Below are 22,878 nucleotides of genomic sequence, written 5' to 3' on the forward strand. Positions count from 1 at the left end.
TGTCTTTTTTGTCTTGGAATGTTTCTCAGCACTAAGACATTGAGTCATTGAATTGTATATGATGTGGTGCTGGTGGTTGGAGCTTTCCCACACTCTGGTGTTTGTGATTTCTCATACCCTAGATGGTGGGCCTCGAGCCCTCAGGGTCCTGAATACAGTATACGTACTGGAAGGTTAGCGTTTCACTTTCGGGGGTATAGTCATTGAAAGAGTGACAAAACTCTGGGCAAGCTGTTGAAACAGCCCCCCCAACTCTGATAAACCCAGACAGATATTGGTGCTTCTCTGGTAACTATGTATTACTATGGATAGACTGTCTTGTGGTATTTGACCTGTTCACATAATGTATGCAATTTATAATTTCTGTTTGTATTTGCCCTGAAGTTCAGGGGGCTGATCTTTTCCCTCTGAACTAAGTGAATGATATATGTATGTTTAATTAAACTGAGACTGTTAACCCCTTAAAGTTGCTTTCCTTATAAAAGCAGATCAAAGAACCTGTGAGGCAGCCCTTCCTGTGTGCTCTTGTTGGTTTTACACAGCCACAGCAGCTGCTAGCAACATTGTTGTTACAGAAACAGGCCTAGAAGAGTGAGCACTTAAGTGACTTATCTAGGTCACACTGGCCAGTATGTCAGAGGTGACACTTGAACAGAGGTCTTCAAGATCCTGAGCCATTCTGTCTCTCTCACACCATCTTTCCAAACTTATTTCATATTATTTCTTCCACATATTCTATGCCCCAGACAACAAGGATTATTCTTTGCTTCACTCAACTCCCAAAAACCTGCCTATATGTTCTGTTAGGTCTAGAATGTCCTCTTCTATCTATTTACTGGTTGAATTAATTTTTTGAATAATATTTTACTTTTCCCCCAGTTACATGTTAAAACAATTTTTAACATTTTTAAAAGAAGTTTTGAGTTCCAAATTTTATCCCTCCCTCTATCCCTGAGATGGTAAGCAATCCAATACAGGTTATACATGTGCATTCACATAAAACATTTCTGTATTAGTCATTTTGCAAAAGAAGACTCAAACAAACAAAAAAAAAGAAAACAAGAGAAAAAATAGTATGCTTCAGTCTATATTCAGACAATATCAGTTCTTTCTCTGGAGGCTGATAACATGTTTCATCTTAAGTTCTTTGAGATTGTCTTGGATCACTGTATAGCTGAGAACAGCTAAGTCCTTCACAGTTCTTCACTGTACAATACTGCTGTATTTACAACTTTCTGTATGCAATTTTCTCCCAGTTCTGCTCATTTCACTTTGCATCACTGTAAGTCTTTCCAACCTTGAAACCATCCTGCTTGTCATTTCTTATAGCACAATAATATTCCCTCACAATCATATACCACAGCTTGTTCAGCCATTTGCCAGTTGATGGACATACCCTTGATTTCCAATTCTTAGACACCACAAAAAGAGCTGCTATAAATATTTTTGTACAAATAGGTCCTTTTCCATTTTTAAAAAAAACCTCTCAGGGATACAGACCTACCAGTAGCATTGCTGGATCAAAGTATGCAGTTTTACAGCACTTTGGGCATAGTTCTACTAGTTGAATTTTACCACATAACTGGGCTTAATTTTAAAGTCCAATGCATTTGTTAAAATGTCAACAAAAACCAGTTATACATAATTAAAGCTATAGGAACTTAAAGTAGTTCACTTTTACGTCTATCATCCTTTTTTTTTTGGAGAGGTAAACGTAATGGGAGGCAGGAGAGGGGCAATAATTTTCACCTCCAATATAATATCTAATTTTATCATCACAGAAAAAATAATGTCAAATGCTGCATAGTAAATTTCACTTGGCTTATCTTTTTATGTCTATCTCATTCAACTTGCTCTATGTCGCTTATTTCAAAAAATACTACCTTAAAGAAAGGGCTGTGGAGCAGTTGTTTGCCTCCTCTAACAATTGGATCTTCATATTCAAATTGCCTTTGCAAAGCTTCTGGAAGACCTTTTACCAAAGCTGCTAGAGCACTACCTGTAAAACTCTGATGGGGAAAAAAGAAGATAAATTAATCATTAAACATACTGGAACTTAAACTGTTGGAACAGTTGATGCCTAAGTATCAATATATTAAGATGTAATATTAATAATATAGAGCCTGGCACCCCATAAGCACTTAAATGCTCATCCATCCATCCATCCATCCATCCATCCTATACTTTAACAACTGTTAAATGCTGATCAGCATTACCAAGTGGGTATGGAAGGGGGAGATAAAAACGACAAAAGGACAGTGAAACAAAGTCAGATAAGGAAATAGAAATTGTTCAGAGAACCTTAGATAAAAGAATTTACAACTTTCCATTTGGAGTCTTTTTTATGGGGGGAAGAAAAGTAGATTAGGAGCAATTGCGAGTTCCTTTTCAGGTTTATAAATCTCTTCAGATTTTTTTTAAAAGTGATAAGAATGAGGTTTATTGTTAACAGCAATTGATTTTACCTAACATAGACCAAACCAGTAAGTACTGGACTGCTAAAATATTTAGTGAAAAAAAAAACTACAATGGTATACTAAATGAATGTTTGTAAAATATAGCTCTGCTTGGACCATTGTATAGTCTGTATCAAGTCACTGGAAAACATGGACAATGAGATAAATTATCGATAACTTCTAACTGGACTTATAGCTATATTTCATTATAAGTGAAAATTTAGTTGCTGTTAATTGTGGAGAGTTTAGGACACAAAATAGTCATCTTTTAGTATAAGAAGTAGTCTGATATAGTAGACAGGGAGCAGACTTCAGAATCAGGAATACCAAGATTCAAGTCCTATCTCTGACACGTGTCCAGGAAGTCACTTAATTTCTCACCGTCCCAAGCAACTGTTAAAACCAAAAATTTCAGAGCAGATGCAACCTGTTTCATCCTCAAGACAGCCTCTCTCTTACTTACCCCTCATAGCTAATCATCTACAATTTTCTCCATAAAATCCTCACATACACACATACATCTACTTCTCTCTAATCATACCGCCACTAACCTAATCAGACCTTCACCAACTCTCATCTGGACTATTTCAATAGTGTCCTAGTTGGACTCCCTGCCTCAAATCTCTATGCTACAACTCATCCCTTTATAGCTGTCAAAGTGCTTTCCCTAAAGTGTAGGTCTGCCCATGTCAACACCCTACTCAGTAAATTCCAATGACTACCTATTACCTTTAGGGTCAAATACAAATTCCTTGGTCATTAAAATCTCTCACATTTTCCCCTTTCTATCCTTCTAGTCTTTTAACAGAATTAATTCTCCTTCCCATATTCAATGATCTGGTCACCTAGGCCTATTTGTAGGTCTCAGACAATGAGCCATACCTTTGCTGTGCCCCATGCAACCAATGCCTTGTTGAATCCCCAGCTTCCTTTAAAATTCAGTTCAAGCTTTACTTTCAGCAAGTTCTTTTTGTTACCTCCATCAGCTAGCGCTTTCCCTTCTAAGGCACCTTCTTCCCTCTACCCCATATTGATCTTCTATCTTCTCATTTATGTATGTGTTATCTACCCTCCTGAGTTCCAGCTCCTTGAGGCAAGGACTGGCTTTTGCTTCCCTAGCTCAAAGCACAGTGCTTGGCACATGGTGAGAACCTGATCAATAAATACTTATAGACTGAATGGCTATCCTAAATTGGTAGAGGAAGTCCCTCACTGGGAATCCTATGCAAATGAAATCATGGGTCTGGTTGAAAAAAAATCTTGTAATAGAGAAGGAAAACAGATACAGAAATCTTTGGCACAACTTGGCTTAAAGTTGGTTTATAGAGTGGTATGAAGATATACGCAAGCTTCAAATCCTTGCTGTCTTCATTCTAGAATTTCTCATTTCTTTTCCTAACTTAAAACTATTGTTTTAGTATTTTTAAGAAATCTTCCTACCATGGCTCTTGTTTCTCCATCATTATCTCCAAGTATCCTATTTATATTGATTGATTGTCCAAATTCAGTTGTAAGCAGTTTCCTCAATCTTTGAAGGGCCCACATTCTGTGACCAGCAGCTGAAATCAACAAACAAGAATCAGTATCTGAAGCTTAAAAAGCCATTATTCCCAACTAAGAAAATGCTTATTAATGTACATTTTACACATACCTAGAGCACTCAATTGAGCACATGCTGCAAGTGACGCTGCCAGCCGAGGAACAATACTTCTATTGGAAGCTAAATTTAGTCTAAAGTCCAACAAGCATGTGACCAAGTCCATTGAAGGACAGGAAAGAATACAGCGATCTGAGAGAAGATCTTTAGGGCCTGTAAGATGAATAATTACAAACTGATTAGTGCTTGAAGAAGTTACAATAATGCAGCTTAAAATTCCATTTAATAATCTGTTTCACACATTTCTTACTAGGCATTTAAAAATGAAAACCAAGAATTAAATTAGTACTGCTACAAAATCAGATTAATTAAGAAGTTACATTGCCTATATTAAACATTTTAATCTTAAATTGGCCATAATCTTCATCATACAGTAAAATTACACTAAAATTTAAGAAAACCTTAGAATACTTTAGAATACCTTACATGATATGTGATTAATATTTTCTTGTTTAGATTTCCTTTAAATAGTTTCCTTCATAATATGATATAAAGGTAGCACTCAAATTACTATATTAAGAAAATTAATTTGGTAAAAATAAGAAAAATATATTTACTTTTGGATAAATGTTTAAAATATTGGCATCCCATAAAATATATTCAAATTAAGCTACCATTTCTAATGTAATACATCTTGCTTTACCTGCAGCTGGCATAATAGGATAGACAGTGAATCGCCAACCCCACCCATTCACTGATCCATCACTAATGAACTTCCACTTTAATTCATCTCCAGGAATTCGAAGCTCACTGGACCAGTCAGACCATTCTCGACCTTAAACAATGAAATAACAAATAAATGGACTTTACATTAATATAATTATCTTGAGTCCATAACTTTGAAGAGAAAGAGGGGGAGGGAGGGGGAGGAAAAGGAAAACGGGGAGGGGGGAGGAAGTGTGTGTACACAGCAAGGACCTTGCTTCCAAAAAGCTAAAAACTGTAATTAGTAACTTCAGAAGTCTACATTCACTGCAGTAGAATTCAAAAAGGCTAGACAAAGAAACCCAAAACTCTACAGCTAAAAAGTAGAAATCAAACATGAATATTATACCTTGGAGAACCATTTTTTACAATTATATACACTATTTAAAAATTCTTCACTGATTAAACTCTGCAAAAGTGATGTATATCTCTGAAAGATTTTAAAACTCTTTTGATACAATGATAAAACACTGTGGACTGAAGATGAAACATGCTACCTACTTCTCGCCAAAAAAAGATGGATTTAAAACAGTGAATGAAACATATATTTTTGGACATGGCCAATGTAGAAATTTGTTTTGCTGGACTATGCATATTTGTTAATGAAGGTTTTCTTTTTCTTTTTTTATACACTGTTTAATCCTGAGAGGCAATAAGAGAGATAATAAATGCTTCTAAAACCAAACTGGAAAAAAAAGGAAAAAATCTTAAATAAAATGGAATCTGATTCTCTGATCAACTACTTGTTACTTAAACAACTTTCTCATTAATATACATCCACTGAAAGATAGAAAGATATTCTATTTTAGAGTATTTTAAATATTCTAAAAATTCTGGTGGCATTTTAAATATTGGCATGTTATTAGTATTTGAACTAAAAAACAAAAATTCTCTCAAAAAATGTTCTCATTCCACTAAACTGGTTAAGTTTTCCCATCAATCCTCTTTATTTGTTGAGTATTTCAGATGGCCAACCGAAGGGATACTAAGCTCACTGAAAACATTATTTATAATGACAATTGTATTGTTGTCATTCATTTATCAATAATTATCTTATGAAATTATTTTAAAAGCTATTATGATTTAGTTTACTATTTTCTTGATCACCTGATCGAACTGAAACTATCCTATTGACTCCATCCATTATTGTGAGAGGATCATGACGCCGTTCTGTAGAACACTGTCGGTCAAACTCCACTCTGAGTCCTTCAGCACCTACAGAACAAAAGACACAGCAGTATAAATTTCAAGTATTACCACTCTTTGTTATTATGTGCAACAAGGAAAAAAAACTCAAACCCAGAAGCTTCATGTGTCCATAATGAATCTTTACTATATCCATTCAATTTAATTCAACAAACATTTTTTAAGAGCCTCCTCCTCTCTGCTTTAATGGAGGGAGTTTCTACAGTAGGAAATTCCCTACATTGGTAAATTCATAAGTATGGACACACAAAAATACACAAGACATATGGTATTACAAAAATGAAAAATTATGATTTCTGCCCTGAATGAGCTTCTAGCGTACAAGAACAGGTAGTAAAATCAAACGGAAAAGGAGACTAATAAATCAGCAAACTGGAATCAGTATCTCAAAAAGCTATAGATAAGAGTTATGGACAAAGACAACTTGGAAAGCTTTTGATCATCCTATTTCTTTCTAGCTTCATTTTCATGCAATTTCATCATTATATACCACCTCCCACCAAAAAAAAATGCCAAACTCTTTATATTTAGCAAATATTTTATGCACATTTTTAAAGCATAAACCTTTTTACTCCCTTAAGATGAACTAGCTTATATAATAACTAAGGGCAAATTAAATAAAATATAACAGAAGGCTCATTCAATACCTCAAACCCAACATAAACAGTCTTTTGATAACATTTTTATAACCTACCTTTTAAAGATTCTAAATCCAATGTATTAAATGCACATGAGTTTTTTAATAAACAAAACTGATATAAAACACCCAACAAAAAATTACTATCTGACTCACAATTAAAAAAAATAGCATCACAAAACATTAAATATCATTCTACCACCAGATGGCATTATTTCTTTGCTACTAAGGGCATCACTGACAGAAACTGCCTCAAACTCCAAATTAAACATCTGATATCTGGAAAATAAAAAGCTAGTGTATTAATTGTGCTGAATTTCTCCTCAGAAAGACACTAAAAATTTTTGACCAAATGTTTCCAATTTATTCTGTGGTATTATGTTTTCTGGAACAGGAAGTAAACAATCAAGCTTCCTCCTTTCTTTCCATAAAGTGAATACCTTAATAGTGACTAAATTGTTAGCCTTATATGTTAATAAGCAGCACTTATAACAAATTACAGAAGATAAATAAATACACAATAGAGAGGAGGGGAAAGCATAATTAATGCTTAGTCCAGCAATCATCTAAGCATATAAAGTCTGGTACCATCCTATACCTTGTACATAGACTCTAAAAATATTTTTTAATGAACTAGAAGTGATTTTTAAAAATCTGATAACCAACATTTCAAATAAAGAAAAATAACTAAATCAACAGCTGACCACTATAAGAAACTATCAATAAATTCTACAGATTAGAAAATTTTGAGAATGGTTTCTGGATAACATATGTAAATTCGAATTAGTGATGAAAAAGTAAACTGGTAATTTAATGACATCTAAAAACTGTACAGGGTTATTCTTCAGCTTTCTAGAAAAAAAAAATTAGGCTTGTTTCCTCATATATCAGACAGTTCTACCCTCTGTTTCTTTCTTCATAATTTTCCTAACTTTTTCCTTCCTTTTCATTACAATTGCCTATATGGTAATCAGCTATATAAACGATACTTTAAAACTAAGAATTATAAAGCATAACTTAACGTTAATTTAAAAGACTTCTAGGTTCTAAATAGCGGTCCTCTTCTCAGAGCCTCAACAAGAAAAACGTCTGATAAATCATAAGTCATACTAAGTAAGTCACTTCAAACTCTCAGGATCTGTTGCTCATTCATAAGATGAAAAGGTTGGACTAAGTGATCTTGGTAGTTCTTTCTATCTCTAACATTCTAAAATTTTCTTTAGCCCTTTCGATTTCAATGTAATAGGATTTATTTGCTAGTTAATTCAAATAAGGATTCTACAGAAATTCCTTTCTTTTTAGAGCTGTAATTTACACAATTCAAGGAGGTGATATTTGTTCTCGCTTCTTATACCTGTGGTTTTATTGAGTACCTGGTATTTTGACAGTGCCACTGGTGGAGGTATCATCAGTATATGGATGGCTACTTTCTACCACAACGGGCTGGGAAGAGAGTCGACCACTCTGAGAGTCTGTAGCAACATCTTCTAACTCCGTAACACAGAGCTCCAACAACATATCAGCTACCTAAAAAGAGTAAGAAAAATAAAACCCAAAAAATGTGAACTATAATGATATCTGGGTTAATAAAAAAAAGGTAAATAGAGGACTTCTTACCATTACCATCACAACCCCTCCTTACCCCCTACAACTCTTTTTAAGTCAAGGCAAGCATAGGATGCACTGAATAAAACTGATATGTTTATTTCTCCCAACAAGGATAAATTCTCTTAAAAAAAACTAAGGCAAGAGATAAGGAGTTACCATATTCTCGATAATTTAGTTCTGGGGAGGCTATTCTCTAAGGGTAAGAGGGAAAAGGAAAAACAGGCTACACATTTGAAGGGAAAGGGAATAAGTCTTAAAAAGAAAAAAAAATGGTATTTGTATCCTATTTGAAGATAGTCCCAAAATGACTAAAGCACTCATGTCCTGAGGAGAATCAACAAGTACAGGTGAAGGGATGTAAATGAAACACCTTGCTTCAGGCACAGAAAGGAGAAGTTGTATTTTTCAACTAGCTGTAGAAAATATTTCTATATGGAAAATTGAGGTAAATGTAGATGCCTACAATTACAAGTTGGCAGAGCATTAGAATTTGAACTATTACTGATGGAGATTGTCTAACAACTTTTTATGACTAAACTGTCCCTAGGAGTCTAGTAGTAAACTCAAGCTATCGGTCCTCAACAGTCCTAAAATCCCCATATTTATTACTAGAGACCTGGTTAAATCATCTAACTCATGATTCAAGTGATTAGTAACAGAGTTCTGGTGAAATTCAATTAGATTAATATATCCTACATACTACACTTCAAAAAACTGAAACTATACAGTAACTACTTCATTTCCAGATGTATGATTTCATCAGTATAGGGAGGAGGAAGAAAAAACTCCCTTTACTAACACAGATCCAGCAGCTGTTCTGCAACTTGTACTTTGGGGTTGTTTTTTTTTTCCTAGTTTGAATAGCATACTTTATTTTTAAAAGTAATTATTTTATTTACTTATTTTTACTTATTTATTTACTTATTTTTTAAAGTAATTAAAAATACTTCAAAACCATGTATTTTTATGAAAAAAATTGTTTTTCCTATTTCTTATAGACTTACTGGTACAAGAAAAAAAGTTTCTGGTTTGGATATGAAGAGTTCCTAAATGAACTTTGTATTTGTGAAACTAACCATGATTATCTCAATTCTGAGCACAAGATACTTTCAAAAGAGCAAAATGCTTTACCAGACACAATCTGAAAATCTTTTTTTTTTTAATAACAATATCTTGTCTTTTATTTTAGGTTTGGTTTTTTTTTGTTTGTTTTGCTTTTTGGCAGGGCAATTGGGGTTAAGTGAAAATCTTTTTGCACTGTAAGAAGTTAAGATTTAGTAAACCAAGTAAGAAAAAAAAATTCTGCTGAGTATTCATTTTGTTAGACACAATGAAAGTTTTAAGTATAAATCACAAGTCCCTAATTAACTCACTATCTCACTCATCACAGTGGCTCTCCCAAACCTTCTCCCTACTCAAATCTCCCAGTTTCCCCTGCCCCTCCACCCACTCAACTGAGAACTTTGTTTCATATCTCACTGAAAAAAATTGAAGTCATTAACCAAAAGCTCCCTCTTCTCATATTCTTGTCAGACATCACCCTTCCGCCACTATCTCCTCCCTCACTTTTGTCTGATGTAATGAAGTGGCCTTTCTTGCCTAAACAGTTGCACCTACATGCCCAAGTGGTCACTTTCCTTCCCATCTTCTTCAGCAGTTTGCCCCCCACCCCCATATCATCTCCATTCACTGATCTTCAATCTCTCCCTGTCTGCTAGTGTCTTCCCTACTGCCTACATTGTCATGTCTCTCTCATCCTCAAAAAAAAAAAAAAACTGACTTGATCCTCACATCTCCACTAGCTGTCATCCCATAATTATTCTCCCTTTCATAGCTAAATTCTTTGAGAAGATCTTTTACATTAGGTGCTATTTCCTTTCCTCTCGCTTTTCTCTTCACTCTCTACAATCTACCTTCTAACTTCATCACTTAATTAAAGCTTCCTCCAAAGTTACCAATGATTTCTTAATTATAACTCTAATGGCCTTTTCTCAATACTCACCTTTCTTAATCTTTTTGTAGCTCTTGACACTGTCAACTGTCCTCTTCTCCTTGATATTTTTTCTAAGTTTTTTAAAGACACTACTCTTTCCTAGTTCTTCTCCTACTTACCTATTTTTTTCTCAGTCTCCTTTGCTAATCTTTGCCGCCAGTGGCTGTGGCAGAAATGGCTGGAGATGGCCGAATGCCGCAGAGAGTGAAAAGAAAAACACATAACACGGGCCAGGTGGGAGAGTGAAGAACAACTCCATTTATGATGCAGAGGAACAGGGCTTATATACCCTTTTAGTCGAGCAGAATCAACAAATCCACATGTGAGGCATTTGCATAATGCATGACTTCCTCCTGCTTAGTTCCTCTTTTGCCATAAACAATATTGTGTTAATAGCCCACAGGTGGTATTTAGCATGTGTGTGCTGTGGGGGTTTTGGAGAGAGCACGTGCGTGTGTACCGAGGAGGCTTGAAGAGCCTTCATCCTGAGCAGCACGTGTACGCCAAGGGACGGATGGAGAGCCCACCTGCCGAGTTATCAGCCCAAGGGCAAGAACGGGCCTCTGGCCTGAATCTTATCCCAGAATGGACTTTCTCAGAGCTGGCCCTCTACAAATCTTCATCCAGGTCATGCCCACAATAGGTCTTAAAGGTCACTTCTGGGACCTCTTCTTCCTCTATACTACTTCCCGCGTGAATCTCATCAGCTCTCATGGATTCAATTATCTCTATGATGATGACTCTCAGTTCTACTTATTCAACCTTAACTTGTCTCTTGACTTCTAGACTCTCTAGCTCTCTCAACTGCCTATTTATTAGACATCTCAGATATCCCACAGACATCTTAAACTCCACAAGTCCAAAACAGAACTCATTATCTTTCCTTCAAAACCCTCCCCACTTCCAAACTTCTTTATGACTGTTGAGGGTAACTTCATCCTCCCAATCATCCTGGCTTCCAATGTAAGTGTTATTCTAGACTCACTCTCTCTCACCCACCTACCCACCCACCCCCATATTCACAATGCTGCTGAAGCCTCTTGATTGTAACAGCTTTCAAATATGCCCTCTTCTCTCTTCTGATACTCCTACCTTTGATGAGGCCCTCACCTCCTTACACTTGGACTAGTAGATTGTCAAGCTCCCACTGAATTAAAATGAAATCTCTTGGCCAAATGAGAAACTTAAGGGATAACTAACCTATGTATAAATTATAAAGATTACATTTTACATTAAACCAAATATTCAGCAATGATTACACAGTTAAGTATACTTTAAAAGGTGACCATCAGTAATACTGACTGAAAAAGCTATTTTGGGCCCAATAAAATGGGGGGAAAAATAGACTCAGAAAATAACTGAAAACATGGGCCAGGTACCTGTTGTTGAGGAAAGAAAATCATTAGTGAAAAAAGAAAGGGACCCTCCTTTCCCCACACAGAAAGACAAACTATTTTAATGATATGTTGGACAAGAGAGGAGCCAAGATTGCATGGTGGTAACCAAACCTCACAGTCGTATTTGCAAAATAAACATACCCTCCCACATCACTGCAGCACTTGGTTTTGTTCTATCCACAATACTTCCAACTTCCTAATGCACATTCATGATGTATAAAATTTGGTAAAACTGCTGCAATACTACTGGGAACTCTAGTCTATGTCCAAGTATTTACTAAAATGCTGGTGGTCCTACATTTGGTATTGCCATCAAAATAAGCAAACTGTATTGTTGTTTTTTAAATTCATCAGCATTTAAAGAAAAAAGAAATCAAAATACCCCAATAGGTATAAACCTGTTTTCAATCTTATATAGTTAAATGATGAAGGATGTTCACCCTTTCTTGACTGGACTAATTTTTCCAATTCATTGGATAAGTCTTTAACACACTGAAATCCACTAAAGTCCTAAAGAAAGCCAAAATGATTAGTAAAGAAATTAAGTTTATGTACTACTTTCCCTTTCTTCTGCAAGTAATTTTTAAAGTTTTAGGGAAATGCTTTTATGTTTCCAGTTAAAGGGTGTGATTCTGAGTAGAAAAACATCTAACTAGACTAACGGCCAACCAAACACAAAAATTGCTTCTATTACACTGGAAGAAGACAAAATTATCTTCAAAGCATACTACCTTTCTTCTCTAAAGGCTCACAGTCATATATATTAAAGCATGGTTCAATTAAGTAATCAGGGTGGTTTTTCTTTCAGCAAAGGCTTTATTTATGCTTGACTTCCAGTTTGGCTGACAATTTGATGAGATTCATAACATCAGAGTTGCTCTGAAACTCTGACAGGTTTACGGGATTCTAAGCCACATACTGGAATGCCAATATAACTTCTGAATCCTACGGCTACAAGAGCTTCTAGATTCTGGCATTTCTTCCAGGCATCCCAAGCATGGCCCTCCTACACCAGGCATGCCTCCTGGAAAATTCCAAGTCATACTTCCAGGAAAATGACCAAATTTGGCTCCCACATTTCACTGGGCCTCCTTCGCCTTTGTCTGAGGTTCCTTCTGAGACTTCTTCACCTTGTCTTTCCTTTCTTTTTAATCTCTTGCTCCTCAGTGTTTCTTTTGAATTTTCACCAATGTTCTTTCAGGCCCTTGGTTGAAATTCCCTCAGCATGATACCGACTTCTTCATCATACTCCAGTTTACATACCATGGAAAGATCATGGACAAATTCTACCCACTGGTCATGTAGACAGACTACTGTCAGGGTCTATTTAAACTGCTCTGTCACAATTTCTGATAGTGTTTGGTCTTTAAAGCTTTAGAAAGATAGGAGATCTTTTGGCATATAAAATACTCAAATAAGGATTCAGTTGGATGGTCTCCCTGAATAATTCAAGGGTTCTCTGAATCTCCCTATTTAGAGCTTCAATGATTGCCATCTTATATTTATTAGCTTGATCCATCATCTCATCTGTTATCTCTACAGGTTCATTCCCCTTTTCCTGAGAGAAATCAGAATCGGGTTCCTTCATTCAATTATTAATTATTATTATTATCAATTGTTAATTACCCACTTCCTGATTCTTCTGGTTTCTTACTTTTAGTTGTTTCCACCTTGATTCTTCTGATTTAGTTTTATGTGGAACAGGGTTTAGTTTTACCACCTATACTTTCCACCTAGTCTCTGAGGGAGTGGGCTTGGCATGCAGGAGGCCCAGGTCCTGTTGGCAGAATCTGACAAAGCTGATGTGGTGAGGCCCAGACACACCGGCATACGTTGAGGACCAGCAGTAGTGCTTAGACGTGACAAGGCTAGAGAAGGGAAGCCAAGTTATCATCTTAAAGGAGCTGAGGAGGTTAAGTTACTCACCCAGGGTTGCAGAGTCACTGTATGCCTGAGGTAGGACCTGAAACCAGATCACCCTGACACCAATGTGTCAATCCCTGCTGCTTCTCCCATAATTACTTAATAACAAGTTACTACATCACTGCATTAAAAAAGGAGAAAAGAGCAGTTTCCATGGAAATCATAATTCTGTGTCTCCCAAAAGCACATAAAAGACAAATCTGCTAGTATTTCATAATAGGATAATGTATTACTTAGAAAAGTTATTGTTATTCTTGTTGAAAGTCAGGCTACCACTGTTTTTTTTTAATAACACCACACTAATCTTGTCTTTGTATAATTGTATTTTCTTTTAGTTGAATATCCTTTTGGTTGTAAGGCTAAAAGAAAGAGCTGACTTTTAAGAATTTCTAACTTTTAAAATATTCTTTAAATGCTATAAAATACACAGGAAAAAAATAGATTAGTATCAACATTATATGGATAAAATAAATATGTATAAAGTAGGTAGTTAACAAGAAAAAACATCCATTTTGCCACTAGAAAATCTGTGAGAAGCTGGCTCATGTACTCATTCCCCATGGAGCAAAATTTTAGGTACTAGGAGGTAAAAACTAATAATTGCATTAATTATCTGGCTTCCTAAAGATATAGTCAGAACCTTCCACTGAATGTCAAGAAGTTTCTTTTCTGAGATCTATAAATAATTTATTGTGCTCTAAATTTTCTGGTTGATATTGATATATGTAATTGCCAAGTGACACTCTTCTGTGAAGGGGAGGAATAATCTGGACCTGTGACTTCATTACCTGGGTACAACACCTGTTGTGCACGTTCCACCTACCAATGCAAAATGGTAACCCATCTATAATTTTCAGTCTTAGGGTTTACTGGGTTAAGTGACTTAAGTGATTTTCCTATGACTGCTTATTTATGTCAATAAGAATCTGTGAAAAATCAAGCAGTACAGTACAAATGAAAAATAAAATGGAAAAAAAAATGAGTTATTCCTAGTACATGCTTTAACTCACCTGTGGATAAGCCGTGCCCATACCAGAGAGTACAGCTGAAAGAACATCTTTTCCCTTCTCACCAGCCCGGTTAGAAACACACAGCTTGAGCAAGTCAACCATGACACGGGTATCATCTGGCACTAAGAGACTAGTAAACTCATCCAAATATTGTGGTTCAGGACCCGACACTTTATTTTGGCTTTCAACATCCTGAGAAATTAAAGATTAAAGATAATGAACATAATATAAACTATACAATTTTCCATTTTAATAAGGAATGGATTCATTAATAAAAAGCACGTAAGGAACATTATGTATTTTACTCTACAATGTAAAATCTATAGTATAAAAAAATAGCCAAAAGTCAAATATTCAATAAGTATGATTCACTTATAGATAGCAGGCTCCTAAACAACCACCATAAACTTATATTTTCTAAATAGCCTTGATTGAATCTTTTCAGAGTCTTACCAAATATAGACATTTTACCAGGTAAATCTTCAAACCATAAAGAATAGTGGAGCGGGTTAGTAATGTGAGCAAGTTAGTACTGAAATTGTACATTGCAGAGGTATGCTTAAAATTAACAAGCCCTTTCTTCCTACTTCTTAGAAATCCTTGCTGCAACTGGATGAGACTCATCTACAGAAGGGATTATGTCAGTGCTGGGTTGTTTTTGTTAGTCGGTTGTTAACAGTTGTATCCAACCCTTCATGACCTCTTTTTGGGGTCTTCTTGGCAAAAATACTGGAGTGGTTTGCCATTTCCTTCCCCAACTCATTTTACAGATGGTCTAAGGCAAAGAGAGTTAAATGACTTGCCCAGGGTCATGCAGCTAATAAGTACCTGAGGCCAGACTGAACTCAGGAAGATGAAGATTCATCTTACCCATGTTGGGTACCTAAGCACAAACACTTTAAGTATTGTTAGGAATGAAAATACTTTCCTAATGCTAACTTTGTTCCTAAACGGCAGTAAAAACAATGGCACTTCTTAGGCATATCAACAGAAAAAGAAACAACAGCTAATGAAAACAGTGAAACAAGACAAAATGTGTGGGACAAACAAGATATCATTATTCAAGTATCATTTATTTTTCCTTGCAGAATATTCCATTAAATTAGGAAACAAATAACTAATAAACAACTAGAAACATAAATATACTTTTAAAAAATTCTAATGTCCAATATGAAAAATGTACTGCAAGATTCTTTCACTATAGTATTTTTAGGTCTGGCACTGTAAGCAAATGTAAAATTCACTATTTAAATATACATTCACAAAAAGTACATTGGTAGCTTTTCTAGTATTTAATGTAAACATATTATTTGATAGCAGATGTCTGCTATCATTTTACCATTCAGCTCTGGGAGTCAATTTATCTACAACAAAAGAGTTCCATCCCAAAGAATCTGCATCATATAAAGCCAAAATCCGTGGTTTTCCCCTATATAATATGCTTTAAATATGTCTATTGATTTGGCCTACTTAGCAACAATAATCCAAATACTCTCAGTATAATTTTACATAACTGGTCTAGACTCCCCTCCAATGATTCCTTCCAAAAGTCTTCTTCTAAGCAACTACAGTTAGTACTTGCTCTTCAATTTGAGCCTGGTGGCTCAATATTCATACTATTTTTAAGTCTACAAGTCAAGAAACTGCTCCAAATCAAATTTCACTGGAAAGTTAAAAAAAAAAAACCCAATAGGTAAGGATGCACCTGCTTTTTTTCTTTCAAGATAAAAAAAAATCTGATTGTACTTTATTACATGTGAGGCCTAGAAGCAATCTAATGTAATTTAACAAAAATATTCAAGTTCAGAATCCTCTATAAATATAAAAGTTAAAATGTTTAATTTAGTAAGTGCAAATTTAAATTTTAAATTGTTTTAGAATATTTTAAAAATTAGAAATTCTTAATAGTCAACTCTTTCTTTTGGCCTTACAACCAAAAGGATATTCAATTAAAGAAAAACATAATTATACAAAGAAAAGATAATTATGGAATTGGTAAAAAAAAAAAAAGCAGCAGCATGACTTTCAACAAAAATAACAATAATCTAATATAAAATTAAATGGGCTAAGGACATGCAAACTTGATAATCAACAATTTTACTCCCTTAAAGAAAAGGAAATGCTATTCCCCTCTTCATCACAGGAGACTAATAAGTCTACTTTATTTTGAAAAATAATTCTAGAGTTAATCCTTTAGCCTAGGAGATCTCTGAGGTTGAAGACAAACTAAGATTTTAATTTACAAAAGATAATTCTCTTTACACTGAAAAATAGATTTAGGTATGTTTTGTGTAAGAATATAACTACTGACAAAATAAATCAAGTTTTCAATTAAATTAATAGTAATGGTTATTACTTCTTTGGTTTTAGTCATGGTCTCTGCAATGATACTGGCAGCTCCGGGATCATCAGTCACTGGAATAAATGGTCGAGAAGAGGCAGAGGAAGCTGAGGGAGTCACTGCTGATGGAGTCACAGCATCTTCTGAAGAAACTACCTAGTTTAAAAAAAATTAAGACAGAAAATGAATAAGAAAGATAACCAACAACATCCAGGAACAACTATACGTTTTTGAAATATTAAAACTATAGTCTAAAATATCATGGCTCCCCTCTTTCTTTTTCCCTAACCTTAACCCCCCACCAGCAACCACCACTCCCAAAGGCCTTGACATAAGAAGTCCTTCAAAATATTTTTAAGCCTTTTAAAATAATATTATACCCTATGCAGCTAAGTGGTACAGTGAATAGAGGACCAGGTGTGGAGCCAGGAAGACCTAAGTTCAAATACAGCCTCAGATAGTTACTGGCCATGTGACTCTGGGCAAGTCTCACTTAATTTCTGCCTGCCGCATGCTCTTCATCTGTAAAATGCAGCGTTGTTCTGAGGACCAAATGTGGTGATATTGGTAAAGCACTCAGCACAGTGCCTGGCATCAAGTAAGAACCATATAAATGTTCATTATTATCACTGCTGTTATCATTACTGTTACTGTTGTTATTTCAATATAGAGACAAAAACCTATTTAAAATAGTAAAAATAAAGAAACTACATTTGCACTCAGTGACTATTAAGGCTAATAAACTTTAAACTACCAATTTCCTTCCATTCCAGGGGAGGGGTTTTCCCCTATGACAACAAATAAAGTACTAATTGGACAGCCTCATATCACCAATTATTTTCTACAGTTCATTGATTACCTCCCCTCTCCTGTCTTGCCATGGATTTGGGCTCAGTCTTTCTTCTACATCTACAGCCATCACACACTCTTCACCATTCATGGGACTTCCCACTGAAGACACATCCGAGGGAGGTGGAGGCGATGAAGAAGACGGGCATTCCACTGGTGCGATCATACTAGCAGGCATTAAGGCTCCAACCACCGCATCTCTAAAAGAAATTTCAGTGTACCATTTAGTGTACTGTGCCATTTTCCTGGCTATTAAAAAAAACCATAAAAGAAATGTAAGCATAACATGATCTTCTTATTGTCTAAAACTGGTGCTTCGATCAGACAAAGGTATTCGGAAAAATAAAGTGCTTTTCTTTACAACAGCAACATTTTATTTCTTCACTAAAAGGAAACACTTATGCCTTATCACAGTGAAATGAAATTTATGAATTACAATAAAAATGCCAAGGTGGTAACCTTTTCCCCAAATCAGGCCAGAAGACATTCAGAAGAGTTTCTCATGGAGGGCAGTGAAGCTTTGGATGATGCTTGCAATGAAAGCCAGACTTGCATTGAAAAAGAAACCAAAAACTTTCAACCTGTATACTGCTTGTAGGTGTGACTTATACTGAGGCTATGAGCTTTAATTCTGGTATAATTCATGCCAAAAGACTGAAACAAATATCAAACAATAAACATTCAGTTTGTAGGAGAGATGATATCATGCTAGATGTTCTTCAAAGTCATCATCAACAAAATCTACTCTCCTATATATCAACATAATAGAACTACAAAAAAATGTTCTTGGTTCATTTTTCACTGCCTTTAGTAAAGACCTCATCAGAGTACAAAGGGGCTACCATTAGCCTCCAAGTACACTAATAGTGTACTAATCTTGTAAATCTAAAGGAACATTTATAAATAACATTTAATAGTCCTAACATACTTAAGGTTTTTAAATCTATTTGAACAATGAACAGAAGGGGCACATGCCAAGTTTTACTGCTTGTAAATTCGTTTATTTTTTAAATAAATTTTTTAAATAAGCTAACAGACATACCTCGCATACATAATTTGCAGCGCTGTAAGTATATGAGATAATGCTTGCTGTTTGGCAAGGTTTCCATCCAAAGACAAGAGAATCTTAGCAAGGGAAGGGCGATTAGGCTTGGAACTATTTGCACCACTGATTTTATTACTGGCAGCAGAAGAATCGGCATCGGAAGGAACACCTTGGAAATGGAAAAGGAAATTTTGTGCTTAATTTTAAAATGATAATATTATTTGTTTCTAAACAGTTTTGCATTTCTAATTCTAGCTTCTAGATATTCCATTTTGCTGCATACATTCAGTGATATTAGAGTGGATGCCTGTACTCAATAAACATTTTCTCTGTTCATCTACATACATAAATAAAAGACTATCACTCCTAAAAAACACTTTCCCCTTATCACATTAAAGTTTTAACACTTTGCCAAAATGTTTGAATATTATAAATTGAGCACTGAAACTGCTAAGATAATTAATATTCCTAACTGAAAGGTTACGTTAGAAAAATCTACAAATTTACTTTCCCAAGAAAATGGAAACAATATAAAACCCTATGTACAGAAGCTAACAAATAAGCAAACATTGTATAGAAAATGCCTTTCATTAAAGGAAAGGTTTTGCAGTTAGGTATTTATCAATTATTTGGAAAACTATTTAAACAGAATTTACATACATCATACATAATAGACCTTTCATTATTAGTCATTCAATTAAGGAGACAATCAGGAAAAGAGCAAGAAGGAAGGGTTTCCTTTCTTCAAACAAGAGCATGAACTGCTATAATCTTTCTAACCATTAAGAGGAAAGCAGATGCCATTATTTTATCTTTCACAAATTTCCATTTTGACTTATATAAACCCTCTTCCACAACACAATGAATTTTCTTTCTACTCTGATCCATACCTCCATTCACACAATAATGTTCCCTGAAACAACAGTGGCTAATAATACATACGTGTAAAATCTTATGTCTATATTCAAACCAACTGTTACCTAAGTAAGAAGCGCCTAAAGGGTCCCTAGCAGTTTGAAAGAGGACAGGTTCGTGGACAGATGGGGTTGCTACATCCACTGTTGTCCATGCCACACTGTGCGATGAGCCACAAGCTACTCGGGTGATTTTTTGGCCTTCTAAGCCTTGTACAAGAGTGGGCTTTCTGTTGACAGTGGTGGTCCCATTGCCTTGCTGTCCATGATCATTGTCACCCCAAGCATATACCTGCAAATAAAAAAAACCTCACAATTATTTCTAAAACTAAGAATCATTTTACATAGATCTATTTATGTTAAAAAATACTTATTCTAGCACCTCAATAAATTAAGTAAAAATCTATCACAGTACTGTTTTATTCACTAAAAAAAAACTAGGTTTGGGGTTTTTTGTTTGCAAAGGGATTAGGATTTTGAGTAATTAAAAGAAATAGGTATGCTTATCACTAAATTCTAAATAATCTTTCAGTTTAAATATTACTACTCCAGGAAGAATAGTCAATGCTGTATTGTATTTTGACAAGACGAACTATCACAGAAGAATTTCATGATACTACAAATGAAATAAATTTTAAGACTGTAGTAAAGTCATATAAGCCTAAATGTTGATGAAATTCAAACTATTAAGCAAAAACCTGAGAATCTAGGTTTTATTTCTCATTTTCCTTTTTAAAAAGAAAAAACAAATGAACTTGGTAAGACTTCATAAGAATTATGCTAACTGAGCAATCTTTTTGTAAATATTAATAACTTTATTTTCTTCTTAGTTGTTTAGTCCGACTTCCACATATTCCTAACAAGACTTATCTTTAAATAATTTAGTAGGAAATCTCTACAGTATTTTTTACATTTCAGAAATCTATAGCTTGAACTGCCTTAGCAATCCTAAAAATAACTACTAATATGCAAATTAATACAGATCCTACTCTGTTTTTAACATATCTTTAAAGATACGCCTATGGATAATCATTTTATCATCACTATTCTCAAACAGAAAAGCAGGCCATTAATCCTACATAAAAATCCCCACCAGCCACATGCGGATATAGTAACATGCCAACCATGTTTGATATCTTTGATTTATAGCAATAATGTCAAACTCAAATAAAAAGGGATCCTTGTGATTACATATTGACTTAAAAAAACACAAACTGACATTATGTTGTACTGGATTTTTATTAATTTTATTAAACATCTGCCAATTACATTTGAATCTGGTTGTTGCAGGCCTTGAATTTGCCACCTTTAATTTACAGTATATAGTCAATGGAAACACCTAATACTAGCATTAATTTCTATTATTTTGGTATTCCATTGTTAGAAGCAAGCCATCCACACTTACTTGACCTGTATCAGTAACAGCTAAGCAGTGAAGGGCACCTACTGCCACGTGAACTATCTTCTTTCCTCGTAGTCCTTCTACTACTTGTGGTTTTCTCACATGAACATCGGTGCCATGACCAAGCCTAAAGTAATCCCCTTTACCCCTAAAAAGGAAGAATAACATTTTTCGAAGGTTCAAATAATCCATCATTTCCTTACCATAGGTATTCCCTCCCTTGACATACCTACAAACATCTCAGTTTATGATATTCGTGAATTGCTAAGACCAAAAAATTTCATCACATCATGGTGATGAGCTTCTCTCTATATATAAATATTCAGCTGAAATGGTCTTTACATAGATCATCACCATTATCAGGTCCAAACTCAAAGCCTATTTCAACTTGGTAGGCTCTATCAGAGCTTATTCTCCCCTCTCATATAGGCTCTGAGGATTCAAGGTCATCTTCACACAATAAGAAGGCACTAGAGAGGAACTTTAGTAAAAGAATAACAAAGTATGGCATTACCTACCTAATAATCCTAAGTAAACTTTCTTCACAAAATCACAGTATGTAACAGTAGCTAATCTAAATACCCATAGGATAATTAAAACTATAATAACTTTATAATACTATCACATTCCATTTATTCTGCTATGTACTTAAATATTAGTACATTCCTAATGCTAATATAAACTCATTTTACAGAAGACGAAAACTGAGGCTGAGAGGGGCTAAATGCCTTTCCTAAAGTTACACTGTCCCAGACTATCTTTATGCCACCTAAGCATCCTTAATGACTATATCTAATCTAAGTGCGCTTCAGGTATTTTTTAAAAGACTACTATAAATTTACAACACCAAAAAATAAATTCAATTTATCCTACCAGGTAGATATTTAATGCAAGTTTATTCAAATAATCAAATATAAATTACTTATCTGTATTTTTATATAAAGTGGATCAAATAGTAATAAATATTTCTTCCTCAAATGTCTCTCAGGTTTGCTAGAGTTTAGCCCCTTAATCCTCTGAGTTTACTGTGACTGTTCAAAAAACTTAAAAAAAAAATGTTTCTGATGACTACTGAAGCCACTTTTGGCTCCTCCACTTACTTGTGAAAAAAACAGGCATTTTTTTCAGAAATTCAGAAATAGACATAAAAACTACTTTTAGCTCATTTCTTAAATGCCTTCTTCTATAATAGCTGAAGATAACTTTTATTTTAACTACAAAGTAAGTAAAACCACAAAAGGTTGTGGCAGTTTTTCCACTGCTTTATTACCATAATCTCTTTACTAGAGAACATTTCTACTCACAAGATCTTAACATGCTTTAACTGAAGGACGTTAATTAAGAATGGGGAAGAAAGATTTGACCAAAAAAAAGTATTAAGTTTATTTTCATATACAAAGCCAAAACAAAAATCTAATGTTCCCAGCATATTGCTCCAATGAATATATAACTATGAGACTGAGCAAAATATTTTACGTACCAAGTCCACACTACTCCTGACTTTGTAAGTGCCAAGGAAAACTGAGCCCCACATTCAATCTGGCAAACTCCTTGTCCATTAAGTCTCTCAATGTTCTGAGGAATGTTACATCCTTCACTTCCTCCCCGGCCCAGTTTCCCAAAGTCACCATCTCCCCAGGAAAAGACCAACCCTATATGGGAAAAAAAGAAAGAAAGAAATATATACTTCAAAGAGCCATCATGGTGTGGTGGAGAGAGAACCAGCCTCAATGTC

General features: G+C 34.8%; 1 protein-coding gene across 1 annotated transcript in view; it reads right to left on the reverse strand.

Annotated features, from left to right (window-relative positions):
* Positions 1-22,878, reverse strand: part of HERC2 (HECT and RLD domain containing E3 ubiquitin protein ligase 2) — a 225,522-nt gene that overhangs the window by 39,606 nt on the left and 163,038 nt on the right. The window contains exons 63-75 of the mRNA XM_036745184.1: positions 22,624-22,795; positions 21,147-21,291; positions 19,808-20,033; positions 18,825-18,996; positions 17,793-17,982; positions 16,949-17,089; positions 14,593-14,784; positions 8,035-8,188; positions 5,926-6,033; positions 4,757-4,888; positions 4,108-4,266; positions 3,897-4,015; positions 1,884-2,009 (exon numbers count right to left, since the gene is read on the reverse strand). Coding sequence (XP_036601079.1) covers positions 1,884-2,009; positions 3,897-4,015; positions 4,108-4,266; positions 4,757-4,888; positions 5,926-6,033; positions 8,035-8,188; positions 14,593-14,784; positions 16,949-17,089; positions 17,793-17,982; positions 18,825-18,996; positions 19,808-20,033; positions 21,147-21,291; positions 22,624-22,795 — 2,036 coding nt within the window. The remainder of the gene's footprint in view (positions 1-1,883; positions 2,010-3,896; positions 4,016-4,107; positions 4,267-4,756; positions 4,889-5,925; positions 6,034-8,034; positions 8,189-14,592; positions 14,785-16,948; positions 17,090-17,792; positions 17,983-18,824; positions 18,997-19,807; positions 20,034-21,146; positions 21,292-22,623; positions 22,796-22,878) is intronic.

The sequence above is a fragment of the Trichosurus vulpecula genome, chromosome 2, assembly GCF_011100635.1.
Source record: "Trichosurus vulpecula isolate mTriVul1 chromosome 2, mTriVul1.pri, whole genome shotgun sequence".
Classification (NCBI taxonomy): domain Eukaryota; kingdom Metazoa; phylum Chordata; class Mammalia; order Diprotodontia; family Phalangeridae; genus Trichosurus; species Trichosurus vulpecula.